Source organism: Enoplosus armatus, chromosome 15 (assembly GCF_043641665.1).
Source record: "Enoplosus armatus isolate fEnoArm2 chromosome 15, fEnoArm2.hap1, whole genome shotgun sequence".
Lineage (NCBI taxonomy): Eukaryota > Metazoa > Chordata > Actinopteri > Centrarchiformes > Enoplosidae > Enoplosus > Enoplosus armatus.
This window is the reverse complement of record NC_092194.1, coordinates 18486258-18511644: the sequence shown is the minus strand read 5'-3', so window position 1 is coordinate 18511644 and position 25387 is coordinate 18486258. Positions and strand designations below refer to the sequence as shown.

General features: G+C 42.1%; 2 protein-coding genes across 3 annotated transcripts; both read right to left on the bottom strand.

Annotated features, from left to right (window-relative positions):
• Window positions 1–218: 218 nt before the first annotated feature.
• Window positions 219–18774, bottom strand: trip11 (thyroid hormone receptor interactor 11). The gene is made up of 21 exons (XM_070920531.1): window positions 18594–18774; window positions 15827–15903; window positions 14715–14825; window positions 13675–13977; window positions 13415–13483; window positions 12770–12929; window positions 12213–12539; window positions 11920–11960; window positions 11707–11805; window positions 11341–11544; window positions 8019–11063; window positions 7644–7784; window positions 7093–7286; window positions 6718–6881; window positions 6421–6524; window positions 6193–6292; window positions 5267–5348; window positions 4245–4359; window positions 2514–2636; window positions 1835–1979; window positions 219–1742 (listed from the first exon to the last, which is right to left on the bottom strand). The coding sequence occupies exons 1-21, from the start codon at window positions 18730–18732 to the stop codon at window positions 1528–1530; spliced, it is 5958 nt and encodes a 1985-aa protein (XP_070776632.1). The 5' UTR covers window positions 18733–18774; the 3' UTR covers window positions 219–1527.
• Window positions 18775–19696: 922 nt separating this feature from the next.
• golga5 (golgin A5) lies at window positions 19697–24235 on the bottom strand. 2 transcript variants are annotated; one of them, XM_070920354.1, is made up of 12 exons: window positions 23549–24235; window positions 23075–23216; window positions 22770–22989; window positions 22557–22680; window positions 22248–22451; window positions 21853–22023; window positions 21451–21579; window positions 21261–21359; window positions 20901–21120; window positions 20397–20496; window positions 20215–20278; window positions 19697–20123 (listed from the first exon to the last, which is right to left on the bottom strand). In XM_070920354.1, the coding sequence occupies exons 1-12, from the start codon at window positions 24230–24232 to the stop codon at window positions 20043–20045; spliced, it is 2238 nt and encodes a 745-aa protein (XP_070776455.1). In that variant the 5' UTR covers window positions 24233–24235; the 3' UTR covers window positions 19697–20042. The 2 variants fall into 2 exon arrangements, with proteins under 2 accessions (XP_070776455.1, XP_070776454.1); XM_070920353.1 differs by having other exon boundaries at window positions 23075–23272; window positions 23578–24235.
• Window positions 24236–25387: the final 1152 nt, after the last annotated feature.

Below are 25387 nucleotides of genomic sequence, written 5' to 3'. Positions count from 1 at the left end.
TCCTCCTGTGCTGTTGGGGGGAAGACGGGCATAAAGAATACACAGTGAGTGTTTTTTCCAAAGATATAAACAGCCCTCCCCCCTTTCCCTCCACCTCCAGCCCGCACAGCTGAATGACACTGCACATCTGGCGCAACCAACGCAACTATCCACGCTGTAGTAGCCACATCTGGTTTGCATGAGTGCGCGTCAGACAAAAAAATGACAATGCACAGCAGTGAAGGGTCAGCAGTACCTTTATTAGATTCGAAATTCCAATTAAGTCACAGGTACTACCCTCAGGTGAAAGATCATCCAAGTTCAAGGTGATCCAGCTCCTTTTAGACGCCTCTGATTTTACATCTACAAAAGTTGCTTTTCAGTGAGGATTTACAGTTTATACATTTTATCAGAACACCTGGAGAAACCCTGTAACATTCCTTCTGCGGCGGCTGATTGATGTCTGTACAAAAATGTAGAGCAGCTCAGTTACACGCTGGCCAGCTCTGGTCAGGTAAAACTTTTTAAATGTGCAGCTTTTTTACATTTTGTAAATATATATATTTATATTAACCATTTACAATCCTGATTATACAACTATCTAATTAGCAAAAAGGCAGGCACTTAACTTCCAAAACTTCCTTAGTGCCCATAAATAGGAAAAACGCCACCCATTTACATATTTATAACTATATAATAGTACTTAAACATTAGAGCAGTCTCAAGCCTCTGATCGACCACAGTCAGCAGCTACAGCCATAATTACAACGCTTGTTGCATATCACAGTCTGGCCGTCTGGAAAAGACAAGATTTAGCAAAAATGTCTTTATGGTTTTAACAGATGTACTCAACCACATAAATCTCTACGCAGGCTACTGCTGCCAGAGAGTTTTTAGGAAAGTCCTGGATCAGAAACAATTCACTGCATTGTTGAGAAGAAAAAAAGAAAAAGACTCAGAAGACGAGAAAATAAAAGCTGTTCAATGCAAGACAAAGGACATGAGATGTTTCCTCTCGCAAACAGAGGTGATGATAAACTCAACCCACATGTATTGAACTGCACACAGTGAGTTTACAAGGTCACTTGTGTTCAGAACTGAAGCGATGAATGGAAATCTAAATGTAAGACGTAACCTATAATCAAAAGGACAGTTTCTATGGAGATCTACTCTGAATGAGCCACAACTTGAAAACGTTCTCATCCTGCCTCCTTTTTGCATGTGGAGTCACTTCATTGATCATTTTCAACTCGTGGGTTAACACCTAACCATGATGTTGAGTGGGAAATACTTTTGCTGATGTGTAAAGGGAGACACTGTTGCATAGAACAGTAATTGCAAGTAAAACTGATTCTAAAAAACTAAAATTAGTTTCAATCCCCTCCCAAAAAAAGGGAATATTAAGCCTTTGTGAACTCTCTGATCATTTATTTTTGCAGGAAATTAAAAAAGAAAAGAGCAGCAATAAGAAGCAGAACTGCTCAAATATCTCAGTCTGTGTAGTGTAACACTCATGGTGGACGACTTAAGATGTCTATATTGGGCCGATCACTGCTTTAACAAGTCTTTGAGCACGGCTCCGGCGCTGGCCTCGGCCGAGACCGGCACAGGTGTGAAGGAGGGCAGGGCATCAGAGATGGGCTTCATCAGCAGGTGACCTCCGGAGCTGCCAGAGCCGGAACCAGCCAGCAGGGGCACCGCAGCAGAGCGGGGGGCCAGGAAAGGATTGGACTCGCCGGCTCGCTTGCCGATTGCTGCAGCTCCTGTGAGGGGAGAGGCGTGAATTTACATAGTTTGATGTGTTTGTAAGAGAAAGAACAACGCCTCCCGTCTGACCCCCAAAGTGGTCATTTACCTGCGGCGGTGCTGGAAGCAGCGCTGTTGGTTCTTCTCGGAGGCGGGGCGCTCAGAGCTTTCATGTCATGGGCCGGAAGCTTTGGTGCGGGCAGCGATGGGGTCGACTCAATCTCCAGGAACTTTACAAACATCTCCGAGAAGGACTGCAACATCAAAGGACGGGACAGAGTGTAGTGCTGAATTACTGAGATATTTTAACAAGGAAATTCTTCTTTACATCCTAAACAAGAAGTTAGCTTCAGAATAGCATCCTGGTAAGGAATCAGTGTCTTGCTCAAGGACGCTTCAGCAGAGCAGTTGTTGCGCTAAACTAACTAGGCAGTATAAATTGTGCAGACTTTTATTTTGAAGGGCACATTTAAACACATAATGGGTGATATATTACCTATTTTTCTCAGGCTTCTTAAAGTCTCAGGCTTATATTTTTATGGAAGTAAACATCTACAACTTGCTTTTTGTGTTTTGATTGAAAGTAAAAGCGCTTGTTTTATTTTTTGCAATTAATTTGTTTATGTGTTACACAGGCACAGAGAGCATGTATGCAAGAGAGACACTGTGAATGCTTTGTTTCTCAATTGCAGGTATGTGGGTCTATGTATGGCCTCTGTGTTCTACTGTTTGGGTATACTGTATAAAATATAAACTGCGTTAAAAGAATCCAACGTGGTGTTTCTTACCGAGTTGAGCCCTTGGCCACTGGTGGGCCTCTGTGGAGTGTTTGGGACACTTTGCGCTCCTCTGCCTCCCAGCCAGCCCGACATCCATCCAGTAACACCGTGTCGTCCGTCCTCCTCCAACAACTGCAGATGGGAGGTAAGGTAGTGTGGACAAATACTATTGAATTCTCAGGAGGAATAAAGTCTCCAAATCATCACAGACACATAATATTTTATGATCAAGCACACAAAATAACCCTTATTTAACCAAGCAAAAGGATGAAGAGTGCAGGTACAGTAAAGGTTACAGTCTGTTCATTCAGGCTTCTGATTTCAAAGAAGCGGTCGGATTATTTCAGTTTTAATTGCCCTTAGTTTCCTTTCTGCTTGCCATCACTTTCTGGAAAGTTATTTTGTGGACCCACTCACTAGTTAAAGCTCATATACAGGCAATCCGATTCTTTGCTGACAGCCCACACTCCTAGAAGACAGTTGTGGTTTCATTATTCACAGTCATTCATACTCCCTAATCATCAGCGTCATTTGCCTGGTGTATGGATCACAGCTTTGGGCTAAAAAAGGCACCAGAAGGGGGATACTAGCTGCTCCACTGAGGCCGATTCTGAAAAGTCGTCTGGTTTTGTGGGACACTTGGCAGCTGTAAACACGAGTTGAGTGGAAAATTTAAATAGCATTAACAGGAGACGAGGGAGCGATGAAAAAAAGAAAAGTGGAATAACCTCCAACACAATAAAACGGGTCTTCTGAGGAGTTGTAATCGCATTTGCCCCTCACCCTGTATCTGTTTCCCTTTAAGAGTGTTGGGTAATATACTTTGGAATCGTTGGATGGAGTCTCACGGGGCTCCTGCCAGAAGATCTGGATGAGGAAACACTTTCTTTTTCAGGGCTGAGCTCTGAGAGGATTTTCAGGGGCTGCTTGGAGTTAAAAGTCACTGTTGAACAGCCAGTTTCAGGGTTGACAGTTTGGCTCTCAAGGACGTGTTTAACTAATTAAACATTTTGAAAGCGGACAAAAAGGTCAGTCGTCTATTGAAAAAACTATTGGATGAATTGCCATGAAATTTGGTAAACATATTCATGTTCCCCTCAGGATGAATTATAATCACTTTGGTGACCCTTTGTCTATTCATCTTGCGCCATTATTAGTCAAAGTTATATTTTGTTCAAAACTTTAATTTATGACAAAACTAAAGACATCCCCATCATCCTGAGCTGTACTTTGTGTTTAGTGCTAGTGCAAAGGTTAGCATCACAACATGTTAAGATGCTGAACAGGGTAAACATTATACCTGCTAAACATCAGCATGCTAGCATTGTCATTGTGAGCATGCTCATGTTAACATTTAACCACTGTGGCTCTTAGTGTCATTGTTAACTCTGTAGTATTTCTGAATCTGTATTTATTTCTATAATATTTAAGCGATGGAGCTGTCGACTTGGGACACTTGAGACTTCCTGGAGTCAGACTTAAATCACAAAAATGAGGACTTGAGGCTTGATGTCAAGCTTTTTTGTCCTAAAAAAAAAATCAATGTATCTGCAATTCGGACACCGACTGCGTTGAAAAATCAAAGTAAGAACTCTTCTGTAGCCGACACCTTCTGCTAAATGGTAACGTAGCGTGACAAACTTTGGAGCTGTGCGAATTGTGCTTTTTCATGTGGCGTTTCCATTATTTTGTCCACCACCTGTCCATCGTAAATCAGGACATTGTGTTGGACACTCTCACCTTATCAACATCTTCGCGGCTCAGTCCCAAAACACTTCCCATGAGCCTCAGCACATCGGCACGCTTGGATTTAGGTGTGTGGAAGTACCCCAAGAACAGGTTATGCATCAGGACTCTGGAGACAGAAACAACATGAATACTAATAAGGCCTGATGTAATTCAAGACCTCAATCCCGAACTGCACAGGAAGACACAGGAACGGCATAGAGCATACGGTCAATTTTCAAAATAAAACACCCTGTGCAGACTACGATTGTGTCTCACATCACTACATCAACATTACGTCATAACCAGTGACACAAGGCCAGAGGTCAACAAGTCAGAAGACCTTTGACACCACAGACAACAATAAACACAATCAAAACAGCCAAAAAAAAATGAAACCATTTAACGTTACGTAACCTACGTAACCATGGCAACAGCACAATAATCAATGAAAAATGACCAAATCAACAAAATTGTGGCGTAAATGCATCAATTTGAGTATTTGTTTACATTTCTTTCTGCAGGGTAACGGAGGTACACAAGCTTTATTTATAGAAATTCAAGCACTATACAGGACGGGAGAATATATCTCTTTCCCATAACTGTTGCTGTCCTGTGAAAACCATGTATCTCCAACACGTCAATTCTTCACGAGGCCTATTTTCAGTTTTGTTCTGTGACGATGAATTTTGGCGGTAATCCAATGGCTTTTGAAATGGTTTATGTAGCTAAACATGCAGGAACATTTTCTCACCCTATAAAGAAACACTTGATCCTTACTTTTTTTGAACAATTCACCAATTTGGAGATACATGGTTTTCCTTCGACAAACTGCTTGAGTTTGCTGCAGTCACAGGCGTGTCATAACGCTTTAAAAGATGAGACCGTATCACATTTTAATACTGCAGTTCCCTGGAACTGTGGGAGAGTACGTTTACTAAATTCGGGTTCAATGAAAACCATATGGGTTCTTAATCATAATCTCATTTAGATGAATAAAAGAATGTGAGATTTAACCCAGACAGGACTGAACTTACTTGTCTATCTTCCCCTCTGTGCTGTTCACAAGTGTCATCAGTTTCTTCTGCGCGTCCTCCAACATCTCCTGTCTCACGTCCACTGTAACACAGACAGACAGACAGAAATGGGTTGAAATCTTTTTTTTATCATTATTGTTTGATGTTACTTTCAAATATTTTACACAAAAGAAATCTGTTTTTCATTTTCAAAATGTCAGATTCTTTTTTTTTGTAGCTCTAATCTAAAGTTAATGCATGAGAGGCACAAACTGGGGCTGTGTAGCACAGACATAACGATTATCCTCTCATTGGTGAGACTGTGGATCAGTACATTCTCACAGCTAACCAACTATTAATAGACCCAATGTAAATCTTCCATAGGCGACTGATTGGTAAAAGTAAATATACAGCCTCATATCGGGTCTGAACAAATACAACGTCTGAACAGCCAGAGAGGCCTGAAAAAAGAAACAGTCTGAGAATTTGCTGTGATGTAATGGCCATAGTGTATCTGAGAGTGATAAGAGCGCAGTCTGCTGAGTGTCACACAAAAAATAATGTGAAGAAGGAGAACCTGACCCAGGGGGAATCACAGTTTTACTTGTTCTGTTTGGGCTCTGTTATTCAGACTGTGATAAGGACAAAGTGCACACTAAAATAAAAAGAAAGGAAAAAGAAGTCGACGTTCAAAGGCTCTCTGGGCCAGAAAAACAACACCTCAAATAAAAATTGAGGAGTGGTCTTTAAACCAAGCGGACATGAAACATTTATTTTATTGCTACCACATGAAGACACCTTTATTTTGCAGTAAAAATGGAAGGCAGGAGTTTATAGGGATTTTTGTGTGATATCCTAATCACTCCCTTGTACAGCTTTTAAAAACCCTCAGAGGACACGTGGAGAAGTTGGCCGGTGAAAACACTGCACACGCTGCAGCAGCTCACCTTGTTTTTTCAGCTCTTCAATTTGCTCCTCCTTCAGATCGAGCTGGTCGGTGAGACGAGATGCTGAATCCAGAGCCGCGTTGGCTTCATCGAGGTTAATCTGACAGAGAGCATAACACCGTCACTTAGCATGGCTTTCGTGTAACTGCATTTGTAGGGACTAGAATATGTCACAAGTGTTAAATAAAGCAAACGGATTCTCTGGTCAGTTATTGATTGCTGGTTCACCTGAAGGGCAGATGCTTGGTCTTCCAGCCTCTCAGCTTTTCTTCTCCACTCCTCCTTCTCCTTCTTGTGCCTGTCAAGCTCTGCTGAGTACATGGCTTTCTCTTCTGATATGGGAAGAGACAGTAAAAAGTATTATTATAAGTAATATGGAATCTCATTGCCAGACTGCAGACTGCCTCAAGTTCTCTGATTTTGGAAAAAAACGTTGGCCAAAATACTACAAAATACTAGATACTACAAGTCTTCATATGTGCATTGAATGTGTGAGGAGTAATGAAGTCGGAGCAGCCGCCTCGCCTTGTTGAAATTGCTCTAGCACCATCTGCAGGTTGGAGAGCGACACTGCATACTGGTTGACCTGCTCCTGGGAGGTTCTGAGATGGATGAGCGCTTCGTCCCTCTGCTTCACCACTCCACTCAGCTGCTCCTGCAGAGACTCCACCTGCATGCTGGCCTGTTGGCTGGAGGACCAGAGGGCGGGTAATTATTCATATAACCTTAATTTAAATCAGGTCATTTCATTTCACTTTTTTACATGAGAGAGAGTTTAAAGAGAGAGTATTTTAAAGCAATTCTTTTCACCTCAATGTGGCATGCAAATGCTGTACAATATCTAAACCATGGTGATGTGGATGTGCAGCGTTATCCCCAATGGTTTTATTTGTAACTAACCTGGCATTCTCCACAGCATTCGAGGACGTGGCCAGCTTCTCGTCCAGCAGCGCCACCCTCCTGCGTAGTTCCGTCTCCCTGTCCTCTGCAGCGAGGGCTTCTCTCGTGTACGAGTCCTCGATCTCCAAGAGGTGATTACGCAACCTTTCCAGCTCCAAGTTGAGACGCTGTTCTTTATCCCTCATATGCTGAAGCTGTGAAGACAACAGAATCATCGTTACATGAGTAATGATTCACGACAGCGTGTTTATGTGACTGGACAACATGATGAAGGAACTAACAGTGGTTTTACAGTATGAAATATCTATTACATCAATCTAATCATCCATATTTTTCCCAGATTTATGCAGAAAATCTGATGTGAAATGAAACCTATGAACCTATTGAACATCGGTACCGACCAAGGTCACCCAGGGTGAATCTGGGATATATCGTCCCAAAACTCCTGTAGTCTGAGCCCGGCTTTACACATAAAACCCAGCAAACACAGATACAATGCCAATGCAAGTTAAAATTAAAGGGTAGTGAGCGGATATTATCTGTCCTCCTACCTCAATTTGTAGTGCAGTGGTCTCCATTTGTTTTTGCTTGAGTGCCATCATCACCTGATCCCTCTCCTGCTGGAACGCCACAGCTTTGTCCTGCATGGACTTCATTTCATTCAGGAGTTGATTCAGCTCACCAGACTTTCCCTGCATCACATCATCAACACATTTAATCAGACATTTAACTATTTAAACAATAAAAGGACAAAAGAAAACCATTTTTTCTAGTCTAAAATGGCTTTGATTGGTACAATTTTTCTCCAGGAAGCATGGGTATTAATCAAACCATTAGAGGAAAAAAAAAAAGTTTTCCAATATTAACAATACAATACATTTTGAGAGAAAAAAAGAATAACTCTGAAGTCTTATTTTCCAGCTGACCTGATCTTTGTCCTTGAGCATCTTCTCCACAGTTGCAGCCTTCTCGCTCACTGCGCTCAGTTCAAACTCCTTCTCTCTCAGCAGGAGGGAAACCTGCATGTTGGTTTCCTGCAGCGCTCTGAACTCCGACTCTTTCTCTCGAGAGCGTGAAGCTACCTGCTCGTTCTCCTCCTTCAGCTTCCTCCCGTCCATTTCCAGAATAAGAGCGCGCTCTTTCAGGTTGGTCACGGCCTGCTTAAGCACCTCGTTGTCATTCTCGCGGTTACGTAGTGCCTCGCTGACCTGACTTAGCTGGTCGCCTTTGGTTTTGATGAGCAGGTCTTTCTCCCTCACAGACCTCTGCAGAGCTTCCAGCCTCTCTCTGACCAGCCGAGCCTCCTCGGCCTGACTTCTCTGCTCGCTCTCTGAGGCAGACGCTGAGTTGGAGAGTCGGTGGTTGTTCTCCTGAATAGTCCTGATCATGTTTTCCCTCTCAGCCAACTGAGCTCGCAGTCGAACAAGCTCTTCCTGCAGTTCCTCATTATTTACTGTTGGAGAGGTCTGGTGGCTTGGAGCATCAGCTGTGAGAGAAGGTCTGCTAGACTGAGCAGCTACGACTTCAGGAGTCTGTGCTACGCTGTCTATTTTACCCAGCAGGACATCCTTGGTGGTGCTGAGCTGTGTGATGGTCTGCTGGACCTGAGCGAGTTCCTGACTCAGACTTCCCAGCCTCCTTTCCTTCAGCTCGTAGCTCTGGATCAGACGAGTGTAGTCCACCGACAGCTTGGAGCTGCAGTCGCTGTCAGCAGAGACCTGACCCTGTAGTTTGATCAGCTCCTCCTGCAGCTGAGCAGACTCATGCTGCATGTTCTTGACTGTGGTGATCACCTGCTGCTTCCACTCCTCCATCTTCTTCACCTGCTGCTTCAGTGTGTCCCTCTCCTGCAGCAGCTCCTCAAACTGGTTGCTGCTGACACCTCCGGAGCCGGGGCCGGACTCTCCTCCTGAGGACTGCAGGACGGCCACCAGGGTTTGGCACTTTTGGGTCAAAGCATCAATCTCTATGTCCTTCTCCCTGATGATGCGGGACAGGTTCTGGATGGTCTCCTTGAACATCTCTTGGCTTCCTGATGGGTCACTCATGTTGGAGAGGCGTTGGTTCTCCTGCTGAAGCTTCAACAGGGCCGCCTCCTTCCCCGCCATGATATCCATGAGACGGTGATAGTCGGAGCGAAGCTGGCTGTTCTCTCTTGTCTTCTCATTAAGCACGGCTAGCACTTGCTCTCTCTCCACCGCGTAGGCCTGCAGCTGCTGCTGTAGGAACATGACATCCTGGCTGTGTCCACCTCCTACACCCATGGACACTCTGGCATGAAGCGCCTGGATCTCCAGATCCTTCTGCATGATCATCTGGGACAGTTTGCCCACTTCATCGCGAGACACCACCAGCTGATCCAGCTGTCTGGTCAGTGAGAGGTTCTTCTCGTTCAGCTGGCTGATCTCAGTCTCTTTCTCCTTGATGCCTCTCACCAGTTTTTCTATTTCTACCTTAGACAGGTCGTGTTTTTCGTTGCCGTTCTCCTGATTTAGAGTCTGGGTCTTCTCCTCCTGCAGGATGACCTCTCCCTGCACAGGGGGGGAGACAGCACGACCTCGACTCTCCCTGAGCTGCTCTACCGTCTGCTGGAGGCGGGATATGTCCTCATCTCTGGCATGGATGAGTCGGTCATAGTTAAGTGTGGTCTGCTGATTGCGAGCATGAGCCTGCTCAAGCTCACTCTGCTGAGCCTGGAGGGTCTGCTGCGACAGAAGGAGAGAGGCCTGCTGCTCTTCCATGGTTCTCCTCAGAGTCTGGACCTCCTCCTCCAGACCATTCCTGAAGGACTTGAGCTGGGTGATCTCTGTCTCCAGCTCTGTGATGATGTCTAAGGTCCTGGGCTCAGCCAGAGATTGAGGTCTGCTCTGCTGATCCCTGAGTCGGTCAATCTCTTCTTTCAAATGACTGTTCTCCTCCTTCATACCCCCCAACTGTTTATCCTTCTCCTCTAGTGCCTGTCTGAGAGCTTCCGCTTCCTTCGTCACGAATGAAATACTGTTCTCCATCTCTGTTTGCAAATCGGAAGCGTTTTGTTTTAAAGTATCCATGAAGGAATCCTTCTCCTGCAGCAAATCTGTCAGTTGCTTCTGCCCAGCAACTGTGATTGAAAGCATCTCGTTGGTGTCTCTGTGGTCAGACGCCAACTGCTCCATGTCTCTCTTCAGCTGAGATATCTCCATGTCTTTCTCCTGGATGAGTTTGATGGCTCGCTCATGCTCCGTCTGTAAAGCCGAGGCGTCCATGGAGCGGGCTCGAGTCAACTCCTCGATGGTCTGCTGGTACTGTTTTGCCTGTTCTGTTAGTGTGCTCTCAGCCTGCCTCAATTCTCCCTCTAGTTGACTTTTCTCCAGCTTCAGAGCTTCAATACGAGTGTCCTTCTCCCGCACTGTCCTGTTCAGAGCTGCCTGGCTTTCCTTCATCTGCTTGGTTAGTTCCTCACCTTTACCCACAGCCTGCTGACTCTCCGCCTTCAACCTTCTGTTCTCCATCTTCAACTCATAGTCCTCAGACATCGCCTTCTCCTGAGAGCTCCTCATCTCATCCACTTCTCTCCTGAGGTCTGACAACTCTCTCTCCTTCCCTGCTAGCTTCTCTTTAGTTCCCTGAGCCTCGGTTCCTGTATCCCCTGCCTGATCTAGCTCTGCTTTGGCAACAGACAGTTGCTTCTCTTTCTCTTGCAAAGTCTTCTTCAGCTCTGTGATTTCTCTGCGTGCCTCCTTGTTCTGCTCATGTGCATGCCCCAGTTTGTCTTTCAGCTCCTTTAATGTCCCTTCCAACTGCTGTTTGCTCATATGCAGGTCGTTAAGGGTGAAAGCGCTCTGGCTTATTTTCTCTTTTTGGGTCTCCAGCTCTTGCCCCAGTGCCCTCTTCTGGTCTTTGGTTGTGTTGAGCTCTGCAGTCAGTCTTGTCCGTTCTGCCTCGGTCTCCTTCAGCTGTCCTGAGAGCTGCTCCTTCACTGAGATCATATGCTAGCAACAGAAAAAGCAGAAACAAAGTCAATGAACAAAATAAAAGTCAAAAAATTGTTCAAGCTTTCCTCGTTGTTTTGTTGTGACGGGTTTCTTTTCTATTAAACGTTCCTTTTTTTCCCACGTTTTGGTTTAATTTGAGAGTTTTTAACTTTTTTTGAATCTTTGTCAAGCAATTTTTGATTTTTATGCAATAGTTCTATATAAATAAATAGATCAACTTTAATAATATTATGTAATAATAACAAATAAAGTGGGCCACCCCGGTCAGTCAGACCTGTGTTGCTTCCTGGTTTTGCCGGTCTAGTTCCTCCAGCTCAGACATCAGGGTGTCTCGTTCCTCCTCAGTGTTTCTCAGAGCCTTTTCTCTCCTCTCCAGCTCTGCCTTCAGATCCTCCAGCGACTCCGATTCACCAGACTCAGCTTCGTTATTGCTAACTATTTGTTCCTCTGTCATTTTTAGTCTGTCTTGCAGATTAAGCTGTGAAAAGAAAACCACATATATCAAGAATTGCATTTCAGGATTTGTTTTTGATATAATCCAATAGATCAGTTATCTAGACTGTGTACTTTTTATGTAATATATCAGTAACACTACATCCAGCAAGGGGAAGTAATCTTAACTTTTTGCATCAGAACAAACCTTTTCTTGTTCTAGCACTTCCTTTTCTTGTCTCAACGTCCCAATAATAGTGTTAAGTTCTAAGATGTCTGCATGCTCAACTTCTTCCTTTGGTTCAACCTAAAAAAAGAAGTTAGATAAGTCATTAACTAACAGGTTGAATCATAAAAACCTACCACATACATTATAAATATCTAACATGATGTATGGTTAATAGTTTATATTGACACTCACCTCAGCCAGGCTTTTCAGTCTCTCTATTTCTTTTTCTGCACCTGGAAAGTAGAAATTGTAGTTAATATGCAGGTTAATTGTAAAGGAAAACAACGTATGGCTTATAGTAGAGAGTCTCTGACAATATTGTGCGTCTATTCAGTATTCGATTTGAGGTTACTACAATCATCATAAATATCACATTAAAAAAGAAAACACAAGTGGATTTCTAGCCGCATTAAGGAGCTTTAATTAAGCAGATGAGCAGCATTCAGTCACTGTATTCACCATGAATTTACATAATGACAGATTACCTGCAAGGTTTATTCTCAGGACTTGGATCTCGTGGTCTAGCTGGGCTTTTTGCAGAGCCTTCCCCTCTTGCTCTTGTACTCGTGTCTGAAGCTCGGTGACGGAGGCCTGCAGCCGCGTGTAGTTCTGCAGCAGCCCAGTGTTTTCTTCCTGGACGTCATCTTTCTCCAGCTGCAGCGAGGCCTGTTTCCTCTGTGCCTCCTCCAGCCTGGCAGACAACTCGGCCAGCTGCTTCTCCCGCTGATCTGCAGCTTCCTGCAGGGAGCTTATGGTTTTCTGGAGTTCAGGCATTTTGGAGGCATCTGATGGAGAAGTGGCTTGACCACCACCTGGAGAGAAGGATTTGGAGGAGGGAGTTCATTTTGTGTGTTGTGTCGGAGTAGAAACACTTACTGGAAGGGATGTGTCACAACTACAGTATTGCATTTGGCAAAGGTGATTTGCTATAACAGACTGTCTCACAATTTGGCGTCGAGCTGACCTCTGTGGGAATAAAACACCTTAACATTTTTGTTTTGATTTTCAAAGTTACAATAACACATATGAAAGTTAGGCTAACCAATCTGTTCCTCCAGCTCCTCTATCCTCTCCTCATACTCGGCTAAATCCTCTCTATGTCGCCGTGTGATGTCGGCCATCTTCTGCCGCTGGGCGTCCTGCAGAGCAGCCAGTTCATGCTGGTGTTCATCCACCTCCCGACTCATCTCCTCTCGCAGCTCCTGTTAATGTCAATAACATCAAGGTTAGAGTCTCAGTGTCACTATGCAAGTCTGCTCTGTGCAAGTCATTGTCATTAATTATCTAAACCTGCATTAATTGAAATGTTTGCAACATGGGGACAGCAAAAAACTGTAATTAGTTTGGTTTCCAGGGAAATATCTTTAGCTGCTAAATGCTCCACTATATTCACCTAACTATCTAACTTCTAGTCTGTCTGCCATTTGGCGCTGAGCAGGCAGTTTATCAAAGCTATTTTACTGAAAACAGCTGCCTGCTTCTGACTGGAAATGAGTGGTGAGAGTGAAACAATGAGCTGGAAGACGCTATAAAGCTCCACAGAGCTAAGAGGAACTTCAGAGTCATGCACATTGTAATTTAATCCATTGTTAATATATTATTAAATATTGATAACAGCTGCTTTAAGCTGCTTTATTTAGATTCTACCATAAAATACAATTTATTATGGCAACAATGAAAAATGTACCTTAATAGTTCTTTGAAGTTTGAGAATCTCACCCTGGTCGCCGTTACCAGCTCCTGCTGCTGTTGATGCCTGAAATTTAAAAAAAGTAAGTTATCTCCTCAGTGACACAAAAAGAATAAGGTTTTATTTATTTTTGTTGATATGAAAACTGTACTGTATCTGAATACGTGTATTTTCCAAAATGTCAAACTATTCATTTAACAGGATGACCCAAGTTCAACTCCCTGTCTCAGAAACCATCAGATTCTCATTATCATTACCTGAGACATTCGCCTCCAGTGTGCCACCTCTGCCTCCAGATGCATGACTTCTGTCGACAGCCGGTTGATCTCCTGCTGCGACCAGATGACATCGCTGAGGTCCATTTCGTCGCCGTGGAAGCCCTGGGGGGCCCCCGAGGGCCGTGACAGGAAAGAGGAAACAGAAGAGGAGGTAGTGGTCGAGGAAGCAGTGGTGACCGGCAACAATGCGGGACCGACGGAGGCAGACTGGGCCGACTGCTGCAGTTTCTGGACTTCCTCCTGGAGTCCACTCTGCCGAGCTTTCAGGTGACTGATCTCCACCTGGGAAGACACAAACAAACATTAGGATCCTTTTATGTCAAGAACTAACATGAGCTTCACATCTATATTCTGTCAACTGACAAGACTTCACTGTAGCATGTTACAGTACCAAAACAGCCGTTTTTGAAAAGTAGTTTTTGCCTTCTTTGACTGATTTCTGTGTGTTTTCTGACTGATTGTTTATTATCAGAATCATTTCCATTCATGTAGGTTTTACATCTGGATTTAAAACACTATCTTAAGTGTGGCCAAATGTGCTTATGGAAGGGTCACAAGCATAAAAATGAAATAATTTAATCAATTTAATTTGCCATGAGTGTGTATGATTATTAAAACATGAAAAATTAAAACACTTAGCATCTTTTTTATTTTCAAATTTGTCATACATTTGTTTAAATTATCTTATTTTAGTATTGGCTGCCTACAACTTCCATATTGGATGACCTAAGACCCATATTGGTGACCAAACTACAATACTAACAGGTTAAAAGTTGCTTTCTGCCATCATCCAGACCAGGTTTATACTGTTAACTTACAGTGCATCATGAGTCCTAAATTACTGTTCACAATTTGTATGGATGTGTTTATTCCAACTGGCATCTGTCATTTAGTTATTCAAATATAGGTTATAGGGATATGATTTCTAAAGACACTAGATACCTTTTCACTCTTGGAAGATATATTATTAACAGAAGTATCATCTAACTGCTTTAATAATACATACAAAAGGTACATACATCTTTCTGTTGCAGAAGGGATCTGTACTCTGCAGACTGTCCTTTAATCTGGATCTCTGATGCCTCCAGCTTCTCCTCGAGCTCTGCATGGAGCTTTCTTAATCTGTCATGCTGCAGCAAAGAGAGAGACGGGAGGAAGTCAATAACACAGAAATGTGCAGGAAATTAACATTTTTCTTGTTGCCTTTACAGGGAGGTGGTCAGAGGTCACGGTCAAATACAGAGCAGCTTGGAGAGACACATGCTTATTAACACAGTGATCCTAAACAATAAGGCTGGTGTTATCCTATATTTTTCCAATTATCAACAAATTGTGGAATGTGTTAGTCCCTTACTTCCCTGTCTGTGGCTCTCAGCTCCAAGCCCATGTCACAAATACAGTTTAATTTCCCGCAGGGCACTGCAGCTTTCAGCAAATTTTACTCAACAAGACTAGGTCAAGACCTAGTACATGGCTGAACCGTGTATGGTCTACTTCCCACAGCAGTAGGTTTTATGTTGTTTTCCAGTTTCATTCATGGTGAATATCAGGTATTGTATGGTGTCTGTGCCATGTGTGCACATGTGATGCACTGTGATGCACCATTGCGCTGTGACGCAGCCAAAAAGGGGTATACAGTACATTTATAGGGGACTATTTTTAGCTGCGGATTGATGATGTACGTGGGACTGACTCAAAATAAACCACAGTGTGTGTGTTAAGTTAAAAGTTAAAAGTTAAATTCATTGATGGTTTTGGTATTTCTAGTGATCTCCTTGCTCATTAAACAACATGATTTGTCTACAACATCTATATGTGAAAACTTTTCTTTCCAACACTGGTATGACTAACACCACTGAGCCACACAGGAATTACTGAAGACCTAGAACCTATAAGCCTGAGGCTCGGGTTTATAGGCCTTGCTCACAGGCGACATGTGACTTCAAACACAGGTGTAAATCACAACCATTCCTGGTATAGTGAATGCTGGCTTACTGGGACACTTCAGTGGAACAAATCCATTGTTAATGTTTTAAGTTACAGCTGTGCTTTTCCTGCTACCAGAAGTCAAAAAGTCTTTGGTGAGAAAGGCATATAGTTTTACCCGTTGACTCTGAGTAAGAAATCTCACCTCAGACTTCTGAGTGGCAAATGCTGCCTCGACTTCAGCCAACTTGGAATTGGACAATTGCAGTTCTGTGGCAGCATCTGTAGTTACATGGGAAAAAATATTTTTCACAAGTCAATGTAAGAACAGGCAGCAGGAAATGAATGTGAGCACAATCAACAAGAGAAGCTAAATGTTTGTTCTCGTGTACACAGTAAGAGAAATATAAAGGATTAGCTTCATTCAGTTTTCTGTTAACTGGTAACACAGCACATTCAAGAGATACTAACTGGTGACTTTTCTTCCCTTCTCTATCTTAGTCACACACACACACACACACACACACACACACACACACAGATCTGCTTAACCCGGCTCACATGACAAACAAACTTGCATGGCTGAGCAGGCCAACTTTTCTAGAGCTCCTGTCAGAGCAATGTGATCTTAACAGCTGGACGAAGCTCAACCAACACACAACACTCTACTCTCCACTCATAACTACTAGACGAACTAAACTGAAGCCTAGAGGCCGATCTAGTTCCAGTTAACATCCTCTAATGGATGGTTTGAAGGCCTGGCATGCACAATGCTTCACAGCTGGCCCGGCGCTCCCTACTCTAGAGATAAGAATTCATACTTTTTGTTTTTTGATGAGCGCTGTGAGTTGGAGATCTGTGGCCAAAGTTCTCTTTGCGTCAACACATCATCTGTTTGCTTTAGGCTGATGGTACTTAAAGATTTAACTGGCCAAATATGGTGGAGCACTTTTGATAGAAGCTCCATAATTATTGTATTTTGACTTCATAAAATACCTGATAGTAACAACAGTACAAGCAAATTAGTGACTTACTGTACTGTTAAATTCAGAATTAGGCACATTTATCACTTTAGGGCTTGATTTGATCATGAGAGAAAAAAAAAAGAAACGAAACAATGAAGCCTGTAATCTGTGTTACCATCAGGCTGTTAGCGGCTCCGCTGACAATGAATGAGGGAGTGACTGCATCGACTGTGAATGCTTGCTTGAGATTTGACACCCCAATGACTTTTATTTTGAACTTTAAGTTCAAAGGGAAATGCTGCTATAGATGAAAATGTTTGACTTGTCTACATGCACGTATGAAAAATCCTCCACAAGTCCATCAACACAAACACTTCTGATGGGGATAAAAATGTTTGACATATGTAAGTTCAACCAAAGTATGTGGGTTACATTTAAAACTGGAAGAGACATTTAATTAACCCACGCTACAGGTAGCTGCACAGACATTACTTTAACAGGAAACAGAAGCTGACACAAATAAAACGGGAGCAAGAGCTTAAAATTAAAGCAGCTAGTGTTTTTGTGCATCCTTTAATAGCACCTCAATACTGGTTACCTCAAATCTGTGGGCAAACGAACATTATTGTCATGCAGGTAGTCAGACTCTCATTCAGTGTCAACAGAGCAGCAATAGAAAAGGAAGTTCTCAATGTTGTGATGTTTACATACATCCACTAATCCAGAACAAGAATATCCTTAAGAACATCGGACAACCAGACAACCAGTGCAGGTGAATCAACTCAGAGCATCACTAATTATTCACGTAAAGTTAGTTTTCTCCTTTAACTGAGGCAGTTGCATGTTCACTGACAGTCTTTGAAAGGCTCATCATGTTTTGCCAATGCAATAACAACATCACTGTAATTAGTCTATAATTGGGAAATGTTTGTAACTTATTTTACTATAAATTACCATGTTCTCATTGAAAATGGGACACTGATAACTCATAACATACTGTGTACACACTCAGTTGCCAAACAATGTTCAGTTTTTGTAGGAGCAGTTTTAGAGAGGCGCTGATTTGACTTTATGGCCAGTTTGGAGGATGTAGTTTGTAGAGCTGTTGAATTGCATTGTTATACAGAGAGGTGTTTCTGTATTTAGTCTATACCTATTGACATTAATGGGATGGACAAAATATTAGAGACACCTCTCAGTATTACCAACAGCTCTCTAAAAGAGTCTCAACAATAACTGAACTTCATAATCTATTGCAGGGTGGTTATATTGTTGTGTTTTAGCTAGTTGCATCTAGTAAACTGCCAAGTGAGTGTATGTCTTATGTTTGTTTCTTTCACCGTCTATTTATAAACATAATTTAGATGTTATTACTGAGCCAGACAACAGTCTTTTCAGTGCTCAGTGGACTGGCATTGCCTTTTCTCAGTCCTGACATGTGCTTCCAATTATGACAGCCGCGAATCTTACAGTGTTTCTAAAGACCACAATCTTTAAATTTCATAGCCTACTAATTGGCAAGTACATTCAATATACCAACCAGCCAATATAGAAGTATGTTTATGATTATTTTCTAGCACTGTCAACTGGTTTCTCACTTACAGCAGGTCAGCCAGCCTGCTTTTTGATCCTTTAAGTTATTTTACAGTTAATGGCAGTTTCCTTGAAATAAATCTTTCACTGTTCAATGTCGTGGTTTGCTTTTTCTCTGTTGTGAGGCAACATTTGCCTCCCAAGACAGCTGAGATATCTTTACAATCTTCCTAAAGACCAAACTTTTTAGTTTTAAGACCTGCTAGTTGGCAAGACCGGATAACCTAAAGGCACTTTTAGTAGGTGTTTTATTTAATGTTGGCACACTGGAACTATCAACCAGTTAATGCATATGTTTACAAAATACATACATTCCTATTATGAACCGGAAAAGTAAGCTCTCTGCAACAGATGAAACTTGAGTCTGATGATGTGGCTAACAAAGAGATAAGAAACACAGGGACACAAACTTACCTCCTACTTCTTCCACTCCTTCCAGTAACATGTCTTTGGTAAAGTCTGATATCTGTCCGGTGAAAGAGGACAGGCTCCCGCTGACCTGGCCCAGAGACTGACCGAGGCCGGAGCCCAGTCCACCCAGCCACGATGACATCTTCAGGAGGGCAACAAACCAAACAACAACAACAAAGCAGGGCCGAAGAGGGCTGGAGGAGGGGGGGGGGGGCTAGCCTAGCTTTGACTCCAGAGGTGATAAAGTCAACTTGGTCATCAAGCTCCGATGTAAACGCTAAACCTCAGAGACGTCGTTAACTTCAAAATCCACTTTAATCTTCAGAAACAAAGTCGCTTTTCAGGCTGACGGACGCTCATTTAGCTCAGACTCCGGCTAATAACAGCTGACCGTTTGCCTGAAGGAATTCGTCAAGACAAGCGAGCTAAGCGACGTTATATCACAGCCGAACAGCTAATACCTTAAATTACGGCCTTACGTTGAAGTCTGTGTCATCGGCGATAAGCGTGGCTGGTATTTTCAGCAGTTTTTGGCCGGTCTAAACAACACAGCCCCCAGAAAGTGCCACCTCAACTGCAGCCATTATCAGCTCGGCTGCGGCGATGGCTGTCAGGTTTGACGTGGACACAGCGAACGGCAGCGGTGCATTGTGGGATACTGGAGGACCAACAGATTCAAGGTGCGTTCAAGAACCAAGAGAACTACAACTGACAGTCACTGTATCCATCATTAGCTTATACGTGTTTTAAGATTTTGAATATACGGACGCGTAATGCATTCACTTCAGGAAAAAATAATAATACTGTTTTCTAAATCAACTAGATAATTATCTCAGAATTATGAGAAAAGTTTTCATGGAAAAATAAATTCTGCTGTTCTTCTAAATTAACAATATAATTAGTCTCCAAACCCAAGTTGAGATAATCCAGTTTTTTTTTTTTTTACTGTTCATATGCTGAGTTGTACTCTTCATGGCTGCTAAACTGACTTGTGTGTTAAAAACCGATGAAGTTCCCCTTTGTGTTTTTTTTGTGTGGCTCAGATAATCTATTAGAAGAGTGCCAGGCAGTTTGTTTCTTCTAACTCATTTATTAAAAGACTCTTTTTTTACATAGTGTTAAATACAATCTCTCAAGAGAACAGAGGTCTGAAAACAGATGATGAGAAGTACAGATGTGAGATCATGTTTGATTTAATGTCCCTTCAGCAGACCACCAATACAATATATCACTCTGTAATTATTTTCAAACCTAATGCAGCTGTCAGATATCAATCTACAGTTGGAAACAATGAAGGATAAGTCAGAGGAAATGTCTTTAATTCATAGAATTTCTGTGCAAAACAGGGAGAGTCAGGACCCAGAGCCCGTATTCTAGCAGCTTGTGCCATCCTTACGTTGAAGGCCATAGAACAAAAATCTTTTAAACACCCAACTTTAAAATTCAAGCCTTCTATCTTCCATCAGGATGGCCATGGTGCATTTCTGGTGTGTAAGTCAGGAGAACAATCATGACCCACAGGTGCAGCACCGCCTGTAAAAAGAAGATGAAATGTTGTTCATGTCTTTGATTAACCAGTGGTTATCAAGATGATAAAATAAAATGCCATTTTTAAAATACTCACCATGTACAGGATAACGAACACTCTGGCCATAGGGTAGCGCCTCAAAAAGATACCCAGCCTGATGCTGAAATGACACAGTTTCTCATTTATCACTGGGGTTCATATCTCACACAGAAAACAGTGTTAATGTAGTTCAGTAATGGTGAGGACAACAAAAAAAAAACACTCCTGTAAGATGTTACCTGAAACGGTCAATGGTGCTGGCTGCCTTGCGTACTTTGCCGTACATTCCTGGACTGTCCTGATCACTGAAAAGGATTGGTGTGTTTCTTTGTCGTGCCCCTGAAAATACAACACACAGAAGACGACATCATGGACTCAGAATGAAATCTGATGAACTATTAAGCCTGATAAAACACAGAGTGACTCAATGTTTAAAAAACACGTGTCTAGTTTTAAATGTACGTGTTTGTATATTCCATTGTTTTCGCATCTACATTAAGCAGGAAATCAAAAAACAAATTGGCCGAAATAACAAGGAAACTGGATCAGCTGTACCAACACAGTAAATCAGCTGTTGTTGCTGTGGTAAAAAGACTGATTTCAACACTGAATTCACTAATTTATTGTTGATTTTTCATCAAATATGTTTTACATGTTGAAATGTCAATCCATATCACTGCCCCTTAACAATCGCTTGTGTTTACAATACAAAACACTTTGACCCTCATCTAAACCTCTCCTACCTGGTCCCTCTAGACCGCTCATGTTGATGGCTGGCCCTCCACTTTGTCCTCCCTGAGCGTTCTTCAGCTGCTGTTCCAGACGCTCCAGCTGGAAGACCAGGGAGCTTTTTTCTGTGCCCAGAGCCTCCAGCATCGTCTGCTTCTGGATCAGCGTCTCGGTCAGCTGGTGGAGACGATTCTCCAGCTCTGTTTGGCTGTTGCTGAGAGTCTTGTTGGTCAACTGGAAGAGTACATCATCAATACTGTTTGTCAAATTGGCAAAGAATAATTTCTCATATACCAAGCGTCTGTTGGCCAAGTCCTGACCCAGGAAGGGGGCTCTGCATTTACATGCACTGCATAATTATAAAGTGAACTGACCTGGTTCCTGAGTTTTTGGATTTCATCTTCTCGGTCCTTGATTCTGGTCTGCAGAGTAGTTTTGGCTCGATGGTGCTCTTCCTCCAGGTACTGCAGCTCCTATGAAGAAAAATACAAAAACATCCCACATAAATTAGAATGTAGTTTCAAGAAAAATTAATTCGTTTTCTATATCATCACTACCCCTTACCTGTTTGTAGCGCTCGACCTCAGCCTCCACCTCCTGCTTGGCTCTGTTCTGTAAGGCCTGTTGCTCCTCTAATTGCACCTGCTGCTCCCGCCATGTCTCTGCCTCCGTCAGGGCCTGATTCTCCAAATCCTGTGAGAAGAAAAACACATCTCTCTTGTGCAGCTAAATCAACAACATCTCAACGGCAGATGCTGCAGCTGTATACAAACAGTAAACTCAAACCAGAGTTAGACAGAAAACATGAACATTTATTTTTGGAGGTAGCACCTCACATCACACAGACAGACATTTACCAACCTCCCAGTGCAACCAAGATTTTCCCCACAGGGATCAATGCACTATCACATTACTTTGAATTTACACTTCCTCTGCTCATACTCTCTGCCATTTACAGCATCTCACCTGTAATTCTGTCCGAAGTGCGTGCACTTGCCCCTGTAGTTTTTGGATGTCCTCCTTCTGCAGTTCCTTCTCGTGACGCAGATCCTCCAGCTCCAGAGCCATGGCCCCGCTGCCGTCCAGAGTGTCCAGACCAGATCCCTCCTTCAGACTGCTGATCAACTTCTCTTTGGACTAGAGGACCATTTAAAACATTATTTAAAAAAAACAGGTTAAGCTTATAAAAAGAAGCCTAATAACAAAAAATAGAATTGCAAAAGGACACAAAAAAACCAGGAAAGCATCCAAAAAGTTCTAAATCTGTATGTAAAAAAACCCCAATGGTTTGAAAACAATGATTGTCTGGAACAGTTTAAATAAATGCTGACGCTGCGTATGAAAAAGACAGCAAGTCTTACTTGAAGGATGCGGGAAGCTTTGTGCTTGTAGTCTTGTAACTCCTGTTTGGCAGTCTCAGCCGCAGCTTTGGAACTTTTCAGTTGCTGTTGGAGATCATCGACCCTGAGCTTCTCCTCTCCAGCTCGCCGCTCTGATGCCGTCACCGTCTCTGCGAGGGTCTGCCTCTCAGACTCCACTTTGGACAGGCGGCCAGCATACTCACTCTACACAAGAACAGAGAATTAAGAAGCCTTAATACTAAATAATCCCTGTGTTTAGTCTAGACAGTCAGTCATATATAAAAGGAAGATGAATGGCATCAAGTTCACCTGCATCTGCCGGTAGCTGTCCTGTTCCCTCCTGAGGGCCAGTTCAGCCTCTCGCAGCCTCTCCTGCATCATTTCAAGAGCTTGGGAATGCATGCTGCTCCCTTCCGTTTGGTCTTGCACAATTCTAAAAGCCAAACAGGAAAAAATAATGTCTAAACCAATTCATAAAAAGCTGAATCTGATCTCTACTTCAAAAGGAGGTCAAGAGTGTACCTTGACTTTTCCTTCTGTGCCTCATCTAATGCAGCACTGCGGGACTTCAGCAGCTGATCAGCTTCATCAAGTCGGATTTTCAGGACTGCAAGTTGACCGTCTTTGGCAGAGAGGGCTTCTGTTAGGTCATCGACCTGTGACCGAAGTTCCCGTAACATCCGGTCAGTCTGAGACTGCTCCGAGTTCCATCTGTCTGCGCGTAGACGGGTCTGGTTCAATTCTACATGAGTAGAAAGTGACTTCATCAATACACAGGGAGAGGAGCAGAAATGTAGGCCATGTTCCTGTTTTGTCTCATCTCTTACCATCTTGTAAGTCTTTTGCTCTCTGAATGACTGAAGCCATCTCCTGGTTGAGGGAGGCCACCTCACTGCGCAGCAGCTGATTCTCCAGACGCAGACTGGACAGGATCTGGCTCTGTGGCTCCTCTGTAGGAGGAGGAGGCTCCTGCCTGCTGGACTCCTGAGGGACAGCCAAGCCTGAGTCTGAACTCTCAGGTGTGTCTGTGGTGGCCAGGTGGGGGTGAAGGTAGAACACACAAAATTATAATTCAGATATAAATAGTCGCAAAGGCTTTTACGTAAACAAGGCAAGAAAATATGTATCCATCTACAGGTGGACAGTGATAAATAGTAGTACCAACACATTCATAATATCTAGATATCTCATCAAAATATTAACATCACAATACAGAGGCAGTATAAACAGATCATCATACCTTTCTCATTTCAGAATCTGTTATTTGAGTTAATGACTTTTTCCAGCACTGACTACATGACTGTAGTATGTAGGGTGTTATTAATCCTACCTTGGCTTTGTTCTTTAGCAGAGCTGTCCTCTGATGTTTTGATGCTGTGAGCAGACAGTGAGCTCATGCTTGAGGCCCTAGATACACCCCGAGTTGAGGGGGGCGTCGACGGAGCTGAGGGGATAGTATGAGGAGTGGTGGAAGGAGGAGGTGTTGGGTTTTGGACCTCAGTAACCGGAACTGCCACTTTTACAAGTTCTCTTCTTGAATCCCTCCTGTTGCTGACTGGAGGGTCTGAGCTGTTCAGAAAGTCAAAGAGCATGTCATCGTCCACATCCTGCTCGCTCTTTTTGGGCCTCACAAAGCCAGATGAGGCCTTGGCAGAGTTGGCGGCGCTACTGCCAGAACCAGAGGGGATACTGGCCATGTTGGCACTACCAGCCAGCAGGGTTGCACTGGATCTCTTGATGTTGCCAGCTGCTGAAGAGATGAAGCTCGGTGTATTATCAGAGGATGTATAGGCATGATGTGTCACAGCTGCATTGGTCTTATACCCTGCAGTGTTGTATTCAGAGTTGACAGTTGGTTCTTCTCCATATGATGACGAAAAGGAGGATGTTCTTTCCTGGTTTTTGGTCAGGGCAGTGGCAGCTCCCTGGTCCACCTTATTCAGGAAGTCTTCAGCTTTCCCAGCCAAGTCAGCAAACCAAGACATTTTGTATCCTAACGGTAGAAACATAACAGCACAATTTGAGGAGGAACTTCATACCGATTACATGGGTTAAACATTTAACAACTATCTTTCAGAATGGCTGTAGACTTGGACATTTCCCATTAACAATGTATTTATAATCTTTTTCGTTCATGCCTTTCGTTCACACAAATGGAACATCAGAAAACGTGAATTAGTCTGACTGGTGTGAAATAACCATTTGTATTGACAAAACTTACACTTTACACTCTATTGTCCATGTATTTATATTTACAATACATTATTTGTTTTTTTTTTGATTTTTATTTGTTGTATTATTTTTTTAGTTTAAGTTTATTTTTTAATTATTAGATTTTAATTTTTTTTTTTATATTTTTATTTTTATTTTAATAATTTTGTTTTTTTTTATTTTTTTAATTTGTTGTTTAATTTTTTTTTTTATTTTTTTTTTTAATTGTTTTTTAATTTAAATTTTTTAAATATATTTTATTTTTTTTTTTTTTGTTTTATTTTTGACTTTTTAGGTTATTTAAAGTTTTTTTTTTTTAATATTAAAAATTATTTTTTTTGTTTTTTTTATTTTTAGTTTATTTTTTTTTTTTTTTATTTTGTAAGTTTAAATATTTTTTTTATATTTTATATTTATAATTTTTGTTTTAATTTTGTTTTTTTTAAATTTAAATATTTTTTATTTTTTTAATTAAGATTTTATTAATTTTTAATTTTTTTTAATTATTATTTTAATTTTTTAATTTTAATTAAAATTTTTTTTTTATTTTTTTTTTTTTTTATTTGAATTTTTTTTATTTTTTTTTTTTTTTTCAAATGTCATTATCTGTCAAAGAGGATATTGGTGAGCTTCTCAATACGTGGACCAGGAAGCGCAGCACGCAAAGGCCCCACAACAGAGTGACCTCAGGAAAGCCTGATCAAAAATTAACCAATGGAACTTCACCCTCCTCCTTCACACGCATATAAATATAAGCAATAGTAAATCAAGCTGCTGCTTCACTGCATTTTTTGTCTCTGGCAAGAGAGACTAGAGACTTTATAAACACTTTTGATATCAAGGGCAAAGAATAAGATATGAATATGAGGCTATGAAGAAGAATTAAGTAGCCCTTATAACCAATTCAAGCTACATAACATTCTGTGGAA

What these genes read in the sequence shown, in the direction of transcription:
- trip11 (XM_070920531.1), bottom strand. Translation starts at nt 18,732, where the DNA reads ATGTCATCGTGGCTGGGTGGACTGGGCTCCGGCCTCGGTCAGTCTCTG. An exon ending in ACAGAGGGGAAGATAGACAA is followed by an intron (nt 4,360 to 5,266) that starts GTAAGTTCAGTC and finishes TTCTGTCTCCAG; the next exon opens with AGTCCTGATGCATAACCTGT. An exon ending in GCCGCGAAGATGTTGATAAG is followed by an intron (nt 2,637 to 4,244) that starts GTGAGAGTGTCC and finishes TCCCATCTGCAG; the next exon opens with TTGTTGGAGGAGGACGGACG.
- golga5 (XM_070920353.1), bottom strand. Translation starts at nt 24,232, where the DNA reads ATGTCTTGGTTTGCTGACTTGGCTGGGAAAGCTGAAGACTTCCTGAAT. An exon ending in TCCAAAAACTCAGGAACCAG is followed by an intron (nt 21,121 to 21,260) that starts GTCAGTTCACTT and finishes GTACTCTTCCAG; the next exon opens with TTGACCAACAAGACTCTCAG. An exon ending in AGCACCATTGACCGTTTCAG is followed by an intron (nt 20,279 to 20,396) that starts GTAACATCTTAC and finishes GTGTCATTTCAG; the next exon opens with CATCAGGCTGGGTATCTTTT.